This window comes from Trichoderma evansii (assembly GCF_050947405.1).
Source record: "Trichoderma evansii strain SZMC 28006 chromosome Unknown GGI43scaffold_4, whole genome shotgun sequence".
Lineage (NCBI taxonomy): Eukaryota > Fungi > Ascomycota > Sordariomycetes > Hypocreales > Hypocreaceae > Trichoderma > Trichoderma evansii.
The window spans coordinates 1,468,201-1,480,996 of NW_028145202.1; the positions used below are offsets into that span (position 1 = coordinate 1,468,201).

General features: G+C 49.7%; 4 protein-coding genes across 4 annotated transcripts; 2 read left to right on the forward strand and 2 right to left on the reverse strand.

Moving 5' to 3' along the window:
- Positions 1-576: 576 nt before the first annotated feature.
- Positions 577-2,651, reverse strand: GGI43DRAFT_398420 (Snf7-domain-containing protein). Its single transcript, XM_083205217.1, has 5 exons — positions 2,250-2,651; positions 1,813-2,157; positions 1,544-1,748; positions 1,267-1,475; positions 577-1,212 (listed from the first exon to the last, which is right to left on the reverse strand). Exons 2-5 carry the CDS (start codon positions 1,988-1,990, stop codon positions 1,133-1,135), a joined length of 672 nt encoding a protein of 223 aa, XP_083063458.1. The 5' UTR covers positions 1,991-2,157; positions 2,250-2,651; the 3' UTR covers positions 577-1,132.
- On the reverse strand, positions 2,649-5,330 carry GGI43DRAFT_295278 (Anp1-domain-containing protein). The gene is made up of 6 exons (XM_083201439.1): positions 4,595-5,330; positions 3,900-4,528; positions 3,792-3,839; positions 3,651-3,731; positions 3,463-3,597; positions 2,649-3,391 (listed from the first exon to the last, which is right to left on the reverse strand). The coding sequence occupies exons 1-6, from the start codon at positions 4,765-4,767 to the stop codon at positions 3,243-3,245; spliced, it is 1,215 nt and encodes a 404-aa protein (XP_083063459.1). The 5' UTR covers positions 4,768-5,330; the 3' UTR covers positions 2,649-3,242.
- Positions 5,331-6,131: 801 nt separating this feature from the next.
- Positions 6,132-7,320, forward strand: GGI43DRAFT_381307 (DNA-3-methyladenine glycosylase II; the record flags this gene model as incomplete). The annotated part of the gene is made up of 2 exons (XM_083203108.1): positions 6,132-7,226; positions 7,288-7,320. 2 exons carry the CDS (start codon positions 6,132-6,134, stop codon positions 7,318-7,320), a joined length of 1,128 nt encoding a protein of 375 aa, XP_083063460.1.
- A 3,637-nt stretch (positions 7,321-10,957) lies between these two features.
- Positions 10,958-12,761, forward strand: GGI43DRAFT_295550 (uncharacterized protein). The gene is made up of 3 exons (XM_083201442.1): positions 10,958-11,330; positions 11,384-12,221; positions 12,287-12,761. The coding sequence occupies exons 1-3, from the start codon at positions 11,270-11,272 to the stop codon at positions 12,585-12,587; spliced, it is 1,200 nt and encodes a 399-aa protein (XP_083063461.1). The 5' UTR covers positions 10,958-11,269; the 3' UTR covers positions 12,588-12,761.
- The last annotated feature ends 35 nt before the right edge of the window (positions 12,762-12,796 follow it).

Below are 12,796 nucleotides of genomic sequence, written 5' to 3' on the forward strand. Positions count from 1 at the left end.
CAATGGTCTCCAGCGTTGAGCGGCTTGGCCCGTTGACGTTGCCGCTGGTCCAATCAATCACTGGTGGCGGCTCTGCGCTGGTGAGTCTCTTGCTGTTTGGGATATCAGTGGTCCTCGGCGTCTTTGCCAGAAGAGTGATCCTTGTTGATATGATTCAATAGTCTATGTGTGTACTTGCAGGATGTTGATAGGCAAAGAGTTCATCACGTCACCGCGTTTATTTCTGGTGCCACTATGGAGTACAGCGTGGATACATGTACTAGTACGATGATGACCGCATCACCTCTCAGATCTGAATCTCGAGAATGGAGTCACTTGGGAAATCAGGGCGATTTCAGCTGAAGACCGTCCAATATAGCCGTAGATATGGCCCAATCTATGCTTATTTTTTTTTCTTGAACAGCTGCAATGGCCATCGGACCAGCATCAAGTCTAATTCAGTCTATAACAAAGTTGCCGTCTCATGATACGTAACCGCCTCGATTATGTGCTTCTACAGATAGGGGTGCATCGGGGCGCCTACTGAAATCCGTTTAATTTAAGATTCTCTTTACCGCCTGCACGATAGTATTGGGAAATGACACAAAGTGAATATCGACAGCAAAGATGACATGGCCAGCCATCAGCAGTATAGACTAAAATCTGTAGCACATAATTAAAAAAATAAAAACAGAAAAGTATTCTCTTTAGATTCGATCTTTGGTTGGCATCTAATTCTCTACCAAATCAGCTCAATAAACCCTCGACTACCCAGAGCCAGTTCTTCCCTTTGTACCAGAGAGCGCCAAAATGTCATTGCCCGTAATGCGGCTTGCTCAGCCTGAGACGGGAGTCCTTCGCTTCTCCTGTCCTTGGGAAAGAAACTGTTACCCATCACACACCAGAAGAAATATTAACCATGCCCTCAAAGACGCCAACGCCAGGGAAACAACACCAGTCGTGTTAAAAGGGGGGTGGGAAAAAGAAAGAAGCCAGTAAGTCAGACTGCGTAGGAGTTACACAGAAAATATGCTCCTTCAACAAGGTAGAGTGAAGCGAAGTGGCCGTATTCACAGAATCAGTACATCACCAATTACGCCGGTCCGCGAAATGCCCATATGCTGTGATGACTCGTAATTCAACAACAGGCAGCTCACATTGCCATCTCAGCTTGAAGCTTCAAAAGCTCAGCCTCCTCATCGTCCTCCACAGCAACCTTCTTGCTGGATATAGCTTTTTGAATGTCAGTACCATTTATGTTGTGCAAGTCCGAAGGAGTATACTTACGATCTGCATGCGATGGTGTGGGCATCTTGTGGACTGCATCGGTTGTGGGCACCTGGCCTGTGTTCAGCATTTGCTCGTCGAGATGCTCTTGCTGCATGCGTTCCAGCTCATCTTCCAGCTCTCCATCGTCAAACTGCTCGCCGATCGGGTTTTGCGTGATCACATTAACAATCTCATCGCTAAGCGCGTTCTGTTCGTTGATTTTATCCCTATACCCTCGTCAGTTTATCGATAGCCAATCAAAATTAGCGCCGCAGATGGCTGCAGAGTCACATACATAATCTCATCCACTTTCTCCGGTGTTAGGCCCTGGTGGATAGCCTTGATGGCCTCTGAAGACTTCTCCATGACTGCCAGGGTTTCGCGGTTAATGTTGGCCGATTCGATCGAGTTAATCTGCGCTTCCAGCGTCGCGATCTGCGCAATAGTTTTATCCAGTGTTCCCTCTTGTGTCTTCTTGCGTCGCAAGGCAGCCTTGGCCACTAATGATTTCATCTCGTCAATACTGCCGCCCCGCCACTTCCGAGGGCATATCAGTATACATACCTGTTTTGTTCGTGTTGACATTCTTCCTAGCGATCTGATCCTGTTCTTCAATCTGGTTCATGATGTGCTTCTCTCGCTTTTGCAGCATATCCAGCTGCGCTCGCAAGCCGAGAATGGCATTCTTGGCTGAATCCTTCTTCTTCTGAGCGGCGGCGCCGCCTCCAAACCAGCCCCACATGATGGATGATGAATAGAAGATGGGAGGTACCGAGTCTGAGGAATAGGTGCTAAAGATGATGGAGATTCGAAATCGTCGATAAAGGTGATACCTAGGAGGTTGGTCGGTCGCAAAATGACGGTGTGATGCCGCAGCCGACGCAGCAGGCTTTTGGTGGAGGGGTCAGCCTAAAGTCGTCGTCGTCGTCGTTAGTCCGGGATGCGCAGAAGCGACTAGGCAACCATGCAAGCCTCAACGGCGCTGGCCGCATGTTACGTACCTGGTAGGTTTTATATGCACAGAGATACGTCGTCAAGTCTCGTTGTCGGGATGCGCAGCCAGTCGCAGGCGGCTGATGTGATTGCACTCGTCTAAGTTGTACGTGTTGCTGCTATGACGGCACCCAGCGACCTAACTGGTGGATTTACCCGAAGCTCTCCCGTGCGCCTGTTAAAGTTTCTCCTTATCTTCGAGAGCCGAAATTCGGGCGCAGGTCGGCTGACCAGGCAATGCGCAGCTGAAAAATAAACAAGAAGAATACAGGGAGGGCTGAAACATGGCCGTCACGGGGGATACAGCAACATGATAACAAGGCGCATGGCTATTTTGATCATGCTATTTGAATGTCTGTTCTGTTATTCCATTTCGGACACCATCACATGATAAAAAGTTGAAAACAGTTATTGGCTCACGCAGTCAAAATAAAACAGGCTTCCTAACATGATATAGCATCTATCAAATGATAAGAGAGAGAAAAAATACAAAGCCCGTTTGGCCACGTGAATATGCCATGCCTACTGTAAACTCCAAAAACACATAGAACTGTTCCAACCAGCCTCGCCATTACTCCCGCCATAGCACAAGCAACAACCTCCAATCCAGTAGCTCCAATATGCGCAACGCAAGTAGCCAGAATCTAGTATCGCGGCGGAAAAGATCTAACTCGCTCATTGCTTTTCCAGGCTCAACCCAACATGCGCAAGCCTTTCCCAGACAATCTCATCATTATTAAGAAAAGTGCGACCCAGCAAACAATCTCCGCCGACAGTATGCAAAAGAACGCACTCGTAACCAGCCGTAATAGTTGACGCGTCAACGTTGAGGTTGGTCGTATCTAAAAGGTAGTCCGGTCCGACAGAAAGTATAATATCATGAGTCTTCGTATAAGTATTGCCCCCATTGCCAATATAACAACCGAATTATTCGAACCAGTTCGCAAAATATGAGACACGTGAAGCGGAATTAATTCTTTGGAAGGATGTTTATGTCGAGCTTAAGCGTTGCCGCCCTTCTCTTCGGTGTCGATATGCCAAACAACGTAATTGGGAAGACCGTAGACTTCGTAGCCGGCGCGCTTGGCCATCTTGGCAAATCCCTCTGTCTCGGCTTGGTTCTCAAAGGCGTAGCAGGGGAAGTTGATGCCTAGTTAAAAAGAAAAGAAAACAACATGTTAGCAGATGCCCACGTCAAGAGAATGAGGTCTAGTGGCCTACCAGAGCGATGCACGTCCGCTTTAACAAGAATATTGACGCCACCGATGCCGTCGAGCTCAAGCTCCACATCCTTATTCTCGCGCCAGTCGCCCATTTTTGCCATATAAGTTCTGCCAGTGTCGTATTGCTTGTAGCCTGTTGACCCAGTAAGCACTATCCATACTAACGTCTAGTTTAGGGCGGTATACCTTCGGCGAGGACAACGTCTCTATCAAGGCTATTCGCCAGCTTGCGGCCCTGGTCGGACTCGACCCAGGAATTGTAATCGACTATTTATATGGTGTAAGTGACGACATTCTGCATGTGATCTATAGGTAAATGTCACTTACATCGGCCCTCAATATCCACGCCATCGCGGTAGCGGTGGAACCAAATGTCTTGGCATCGGAGATTAGCAAGTCTTTATCTTTCAAAGTAATCGCAAATTATATCCTTACTTGGAACCAGAATATCCCTGTCATGGGCGATAAAGTCCTCGAGAATTCCAGTAGGGCTGTCTACGATATCGACATCGCGCCAGTAAACCCAGGAGTGCTCAGCCTTCAGAGCGGTATAAAGCAGATAGTTTCTTGCTTTGCCCATGGCCTTTCGTCGAGGACCTTGGGCCTCGAATGAGTGTCTCTCTTCGACGTTTTGGCTAAGCTTAAAACCAAAATCTTTCTCAATAACAGTTGCGCTGTGGAAGGGGATCTGATCGGGTCGTTTCTGGATGCGATCGAGTTCGGAGGCAAGAACGGCGAGGGTGTCGTCGGTAGAGTCTGAGACGAGGAAAGCCAGATCAATCAAGCGATGAGGATACGTCAACTCCGCGAGAAGCTCAAAGTATTTAGACAGGTATGGAGCGGCGTCCTTGAGCGGCGTCAGGATGAGTATCCTCTCCTCTTTGCTAACGGCTTGCTTGGTCGACTCGATGGGGTTGAGGTCAACGTGTTCAATTGTGCTGGAATTGACCTCTATCGGAGCGTGGTGGTTGAAGATGACTGGAGTCTGTAGATGTCCATTCCACCTATTGTGATCGTTTGGCGACATTTCCATAGGTGGTTGGGCTGGACCCCAGCAGTAGAAGCTGTGCAGCATCAAGAGAATGATTAGTGACTGCGTATAACCAGTAAACCAGCGCACAGCTGCTTACCTCTGCATATCCGATGCCGAATGGGACAGGCCGCGCCATAGTAACAAAATAATTCCGGTAACGCCAACCAGCAGTATAAATCGTGTTCGCGTCACGGCGCTCCATACTGCCCTGGTTGGAGGTATCTGCGCCTTGGCAGACTTCCAGTTGAGTCCACCCTTGGGAAACAGCATGGTGACGTCTCGAGGCGCGCCTCGGTTCGCAAAGGACGTTTAATCGGTTGCGATGTCGATCACAATTGGCACCCAAAATCGGGGACTTGTCGTTTGTCGCGCAACGATTCCAGAGTCCTTGGGGATGACACAGGAGGACTAGGGACGATAGGCGGGCTTAGGAGAGACGGGCCAAATAGAAGAGAGGGTCTGAGAAAACGAGAGTGGAGGCGGCAACACCTAGATTGGGCCAAGGATCGCAAATGGACAGAGCCAGCGTTGTAATGAGAGGCTGCTGGACAAATGGCCAACGAAGGAGAGAAGGGGGAACAAGTCGAGATAGGGCGCTCCGTATCTTAGCGTACCTATCAGACAGATTGTTGCTGTCCTATTGAAAAAGTTTAACCGTTGGGCAGTGCAAAGCAATACATTCTGGATACTTTCATAGTCTGGCCAGGGCCGGCAGAAAAGTGGTTCCTATTAGTACCTAGGATGTTGCGTTTTATTAGCGACACCCGTCTCGAAACATTTGCTTGTGCCAATTGAGACACGCTACTTCAAATCAGGAGGTCTAGAATGCAGCAGAGAGGCAATGCTACCCTATAGATGACGGGATACGAACTGCAACAGGCGCAGCAGCAATGGCGATTATGAGCATCATGATTGGGTATCAAACAACTATATACAGTAAGCAGAGTAACAGCAAGCGAGATCGAACTGGATTGATAGATCACAATAGAATCGATCAAAAGAGAGTTTTTTCAATGCGCATGAATGGCGGCCCGGGGGCTGCGATCTAGAAGGAGCCTGGAAAAAAAATATCAAGCCGCAGTGGCAACTACTCGCCGTAAACTCCGTAATGCTATAGCTGGGAATTAATCAACAAATCGGATGCCGGCGACCGATTCCTAGATATGGAGAACCAACTCGGCAAGTTTATTCATGATTATCTTGCCTGATTTAGAAGTTATACCCCAATTTACGAAGTATTAGTTACCGTTTTTTTTCCCAGCGCCGACTTGGCTGGTCACTGTTGCAGCTATTCGCTGACCGGTCTTTATCGAAGGGATGTCACTCCGTTTTTTTCTACAAGCAATTGTGGCGTTGCTACGCATGTCGGTACCTGAACCGTGATGACAAACTGCTTCCCCGTACCGCAAATCTTGTAACAGACCATAGATGACATACGGTTGATTCAATTCTCCAGCTTGCATTCTTCATACACCAGCTGAAAATAAGTATTTGGTGTCTGCCCAATTGCCAATTCCAATTCTGGATCATCTACAGACCTACAGCGGATGAAATCACTCAGCTACGCGAGTTCACTGGTCATAGCATACAGACCACTTACAACACCTAGATTCAGCACATACTCGCACGTAGCAATGGCGGCCACACGGCGTTCTGCGCGAATCAGTAGCAAAGCGAGCACCCAAGAAGCAGCCGAGGCTACAAAGCCCACCGCTACTGCTGCCGCTCCTCCTCCCAAGGAGAACAAGAGGAAGAGAAAGGCAGTCCCCAATCCTGAACCAGAAGTGCCCAAAACACCAACCAAGAAGCAGCGACCAGTCGCCCCCCCTTTAACACCCACCACCAGCGCTGTAGGTCTCAATGGCGAAGACAAAGGTGCAGCTCACAAGTCTGTCGCTCGTCTTGCAGACCCTAGGTTTTCCAATGCGACGCTGCTGTCACCCCAGACGTCCCGGATAATCGCTTCGAAAAATGCGGAACCTGAGTCGCCTTCAAAAGCTGCTTCTATTGGCGGCAAGACCACGACGACAACGGCAACCTTGCTGCGCGAAGCGTGCGATCACTTGATCAAAGTGGACGAGCGCATGAGGCCTCTGATTGAGAAACATTACTGCCAGATATTCTCACCTGAAGGACTGGCCGAGAAAATTGACCCGTTTGAGAGCTTGGTGAGCTCCATCATATCACAACAGGTATCCGGCGCGGCAGCTCGGTCAATCAAGGCTAAATTCATCGCCCTCTTCTTTCCAGAAGACGAGGCTTCTCAGCCTGTCAAACTAGAGGGCTCCCTGGAAAGATTTCCGGCTCCATCCGACGTTGCGGCATGCTCCATTGAGAAGCTGCGCACCGCCGGCCTCTCGCAGCGCAAGGCAGAGTACGTACAGGGCCTCGCTGAGAAGTTTGCGAGTGGCGAGATCACGGCGCAGATGCTTCACGATGCGCCAGATGAGGAGCTCATGGAGAAGCTTGTTGCTGTGCGAGGGCTGGGCAAGTGGACCGTCGAAATGTTTGCCTTTTTCGCTCTGAAGAGGATGAACGTCTTCTCCCTGGGTGATCTCGGTATTCAGAGGGGCATGGCCGCGTTTGTCGGTCGGGATGTCGCCAAGCTCAAGAACAAGGGAGGCAAGTGGAAGTATATGTCGGAGCAAGACATGGTGGAACTGTCAGACAAGTTCAAACCATATCGGAGTTTGTTTATGTGGTACATGTGGAAGGTAGAGGAGGTGGATGTCAGTACTATGGGGTAATGTTGAATGTTATAGCGCACTTGTGCAGCTTGTATTATTATAGAATGTTGCAAGATGGGCTTTTTACAGTTTCTAGCTTAATGTTTGACGTCAGTTGTTGCGTTTCTCCTTTTAATATACGAAGGATATACATTTAACCCAAGCATGGAATCAGCAGATCTGCACAGCCCATCGCCATTGGATTGGCCGGCCAGGGCATGCCTCCTAATTTTAGGTTCAAGATAGGATTTTGCCAATCTCGAGAGTAAATCATGCAGATTTCTCGTGTTTGCATTTTTGCATATGTCAGGTGGGTACGTGTAAGAAAGATGTGGTTCCAGACCTAGAAAGCAAGCTTGTTTGCACGGCTCGGCGCGGATGACACGTGCAGCGGCTATAGATAAGGAGGTTGCCACATGTAAAGTTACTTTGGAGACGGTTTGTGTAATATGACACCATGCGAGCGGCAAATCGGGTTGTTGATGTTTGTTTAAGCTTTCTCCGTTACAACGCAGGGAGACGATGAAGAAAGTGGCACCAATTTCTGCAAGGCAGTGGCAATATGTTACAGAGTACCAGGGAAGCGATGAGCCTTCATCACAGTAGCAGCTTGATATAATTAAACAGTTTCAAACTGTGACTGATAAGGCAGCTCTGCTTGTAATACGGACCAGGCCAAATCATTGGACAATATGACTCGTATTGTTCCCGCGTATGGATATCGGAGCAACTACGGCGACCTCCTTTGCATAGAAAGTACTTCGTATGAAGTATATGTGTAGTAGTCCTTACAGCCAATAAGAGTATTTTACTTTCACCTTGCTTCGTGTCTTCGTATCAGTGCAGTAAAATGCTAGAGTAAAACGAGATGTCGGTTACAAAAGCCCATAGTAAATTAACTCCATATTTGGAAGCGAGCAACAAGCTCTTCATGGTGGAGTAGCGTTTTATACGAATACCTATCTGGGCACAGCTGCTGCTCCTGTTGTCCCAATCGGGAGTGTAACAGTGAACAATGACAAGCTTTTTTGCTTCATTCTTTGGTGGCACGGCTATTGTAGCTCGAGAGGGGTGACTGCATCAATGTAGACGACTCTCTATGCCGTATCGTGATGCACTGTATGGAGTACTACGTATTTAAGTGATGACGAGGATTGATGTCCCACTTGAGCGCGCTCCGCATAGATGTAGTCAACTTCATGTTGATAGACAGGCGCTAATAATAAATCCAGCACCGATTCATCTTGTGACCACTCGGTCATCCAGATGCTAATTATTGCCGACATTGATCAATGCCGTCAAACTTTACGCATACATCGCCACTAACATGCTAGAATCCAAAATAGAGTAGTAGTACTACTGCTGCTAGTAACAGCTCGTATCCAACGGTCGGGTCGGAGACTATTGGAGCTTCGGGAGAGAAAGTGTGGCACACCCGCTATGCAAAGCAGCCACCAATTGACGTTGTCTTCACGGCCTTTCAATGCAGATACGTCAGCGCGTCACGTCTTGAGTGGTTGCTGGACTTCGAGGTCGTCATCATCGGCATCATGGACCGGACGGCGATGCCGCGATGCCGGGTGCTGCAGAGGGAAACATTAAGCGGCAGATGGATCATGAAACGATGAAACACCTGAGTGGCTAATATGAGCTGTGCGCGCAGTACCAGACAAGTGATATACAGCCCTGCGCAGGCGAAAGGAGTGCAGCGCAGAGTATACGGACGGAGGAGGCGCTCCGTATTAATTATGGGGGGGAAGCAGGCCGCCAACAGGTCGGCTATTCGTAGCTGTAGCGACTAGGTGCGCCTCCTGGAAGTAGCGCAAGTATCGTTAGCCAAGTAGACCGGCCTGGAGCTCGATGCCGCCGGGCCTCCTTGCGCTGACCCCTCATCGGTACTGACCAATGCTGCTGGCACTGGTAGCTGCGAAGGGCACAGAAAAAAAAGGAGAGGTTTCTGGCTCGCTGCCGAAAATTCCGCGCAAGCTTCGGTCAGTGGCTAACAGGCACCAGGGGCAGGCATCATGTGTGGTATTCCCAGCTCGCATTGTTACAGAGCGCCATGGCTCTGCGCAAGTGGCTCTAGAAGGACGCAGGGGCGCTAGCAAATTCAATTGAGCCTTTCAATTCCAGCATCCCTGGTCGCTGGGGCGGCCCTTTGGCGAAATGCCCTACTGGCGGGTTAGCAGCAGCGTTAGCAGCAGCGTAGCACTGGTGTGGCGGTAGCTGGCGCATGCGATACGATCTGCATCGGCGGACGACGTCGTGGTGATGTTAGCAGCCTTTGCATGCAGATCGGATGCCTCCCACTGCGCGTAGCACGAGTGCGGAGAAGCAAATATGATTTTTTTTTTTTTTTTTTTTTGTCTTATTCGTGTAAGTGACGATGCGACATGCCAAACAAGAGCAAAAACAACGACAGGCGGTCGGCCCACGCATTGTTCGATTGCGGCCCTTGGCCGAGATGAGATGAGATTTTCTTGTTTATTCTGCGCTGCAGGATCCAGGTACATGGACGCATGCGGGCTTGCCGTGCCTTGATGTGGTACTGCCCGTAACGGCAAAGTCCAGGCACGGTCTGTCTCTGAGTTATTACCTGCCCAGCTCGGATCAAGTTTTTTGGCTGTCAGCCCTTGCGGGGGAAAAGCTGTTGCGAGTCAACAACAGCATAGCTGCTTAAGCTGCCAGTCTGCACTGTGTTTATACACGTATGTATACAGCATTTATTTTAGTATGTATATAGCATCAAGTGCCTAAGTTCACATCGATGCTATTGATTTGCAGCAGATCTGAAGCTTGTGGTGCCCACAAATATAGACAATCACATGTACCTCCAGATACAGATACTTACGTAGCACTGGCCCGCGCCGCACTGTTCCATCGGGCCATCAACGCGCTCAAGGTGCGCATCGCACTCATCATATGTGCCGCCAGCCGAGGCCACCCTCTCGCTGCTCTTGATTCCCAAGGCTTGCGCGCTCGTACTACCTAATACAGTACGGGGCAGCAAATTTCACGGCAAATTATGGACATGAGGCTGGTGGGGCCCATGTGCCCTTTCCAGCGGCTCATGTCCCTGCCCGCGTCCCACCCACACCCCCTAGAAGCTCCATTCCCAGGGGAGATTTGGACAACCTCACCCCCTGGCAAGGCCCGCGAAGGAGCCTGTGGTTGGTGCACAGTCGCGGCAGGGGGTGTCGCTTGGTTTCGTCCAAGGAACAAGTTCTTCACGTCCAAATCCTTTTTCTCCCCTTCTTCCTCGCTTTCTCTCGCTCGTTCGTTTTACGATTGCCGTCGTCTCGTCGTCCTGCTTCACTTCCTGCCACTCGTTATCAGGCCAAGCAATTTGCGCTATAGCTTCTTTATTCCAACTACTCTTTCTTCATTCCATCCAACTACAGTCTTCCTGGCCAACCAGTAGCCCTTAACTTCGACCACCATCTTTTAAGACATTTCTAAGCCGTTGCCGAGGAACGTTTCCAATTTTCGCGTCCGGAAAAAGATCGACTTTTTGCTACAAGGTGTGTGAGGTCTCCCGGTTTCGCTTGCGGCGTGCACGTTGCCTCGCTGTTGCTGCTCCCCCCAAAACTTCGTTTCACCTGGCCTTTCTGCAACCTGTCACTTGCTCTCCTTCCGTACACAATTCTGCAACGCCAATTCAGCCTCGGTTTTTGCGTCTCAAGCCTGCTGCTGCGCCTCAGTTGCGATTGCGCTCTTCTGCTTTTCAAACTTGACGCTCCCTCTTTCTTCGGTCCAACCGACAATATTCCTTCCTGGATTTGCCTGGTGCAAAATCGAGTGAGAATAACTAGAGACCTGGGTTATCATTTGGGCGTCCAAGAGCTAGATTCTATCAACATCTTTTGGTCTTGCGTCGTGCCTCTTGGACCGGTTGGCATAGTTTAAACGCCAGAGTCAGATCAACCCCCTATTCGCACGAGCATCGAACCCTGAATCGCGATCCGAACCTCAGACTCATTTTTTTTTCTTATTCCAACCGCACCGTAACGCATGGTTGCTGACTTTTCATCTTTCATTAGATCATAATGCATTCCAAGCTTTTCTCAGCCGCCGTTTTGGCTGCTGGCTCTGCCAGCGTGGTTTCTGGTAAGGATTTTCTCATGTTTGTGTATGGTTACGCAGTGCTAACTCAACCGCAGCCGTTACCACCTGTACCAAGGACATTAAGGTTACCCAGCCTACTCCCGTCATTGCTTGCGATGTTGTCGATGCCAGCATCACCATCGATGCGTCCGTGGCCGGCGGCCTGAGCCTCGAGGGACCCAAGGCGATCACCGGTGATCTTATCATCAACAACGCCACCCAGCTCATCTCCATCTCCAGCTCCACCATCCAGTCCATTCAGGGCAACTTCGAGCTTCAGGGCCTTGAGCTTCTGAGCTCTGTTAACATGGCGGCGCTCAAGACCTTGAACAAGCTGAACATGGTCAAGCTCCCCCAGCTGAGCACCTTGACTTTTGGCACTTCTGGTGTCACCTCGGCCTCCGACATCGTCATTTCCGATACTTTCCTCAATGATTTGAGCGGTCTCAACATCCAGAGTGTTGACAGCCTTACCATCACCAACAACAACAAGCTGACTGCCTTCAACTCCGACCTGCGAAACATCACCACCCTCCTCAGTGTTACCAGCAACGGAAACAACATGGAAATCAACATGACCAAGCTTACCACTGCTGCTGAGATCCAGCTCTCCAACGTCAAGAGCTTTGTTGTCCCTAGCCTCAAGACTATCACTCAGTCTCTCAAATTCGACACCAACCCCGAGCTCACCATCTTCGCCGCCAAGAACGTTACCAGCATTACCGACAGTGTCACCTTCATCAACAACAACAAGCTCACCAACGTCTCTTTCCCCCTGTTGACCAGCATTGGTGATATGACTATTCAGAACAACACCAAGCTGCTTGCAGTTGAGGGTTTCCCCAAGTTGTCAAAGGTTGCCGGTGGTATCATCCTCCGTGGTAACTTTGAGACGTAAGCATCTACCCAGTCTGGATATAGCCATGAATCCTCTTCTTACTAACTTTAATTTCTTATAGTGTTGAGCTTCCTGCTCTCTCCGATGTCGAGGGTGGCTGCACTGTTTTCTCTACCACCGATATCTCTGCTTTCTGTGGATTCTTTGACAATGCTCACTCCAAGAAGATCATCAAGGGTACCGAGTCCTGCAAGAGCAACGTTAAGGCCGCCAACGAGGGAGGTAGCGACGGTGACTCCAGCACTTCCAGCAACGGCAAGGGCAGCAGTGGTAACGGCACTGACAACGCTGTCGCTGCCCTCAGCGTCAACGGCGTCCTCTTGGGTGTGTCAGTTGTTGCTGGCATGGCTCAGCTGTGGTAAAAAGTCGAAGGGATGATAGGTGGGAATTTGGCGTCAATCTCTGTTCTCTCAGATGTTTTCTGTTTTCTATTAGCCAACATGTTGTGGTTTCATCAACCTCTCCCAGGCCTTGGCTGCACAACTTATGTCCGCGGCACTAACGCTAGAACTTAATAATGGAAATGTACTTCAAAAAATTGTCGCCACGTTCCTTTATCCTTCGACAAGCT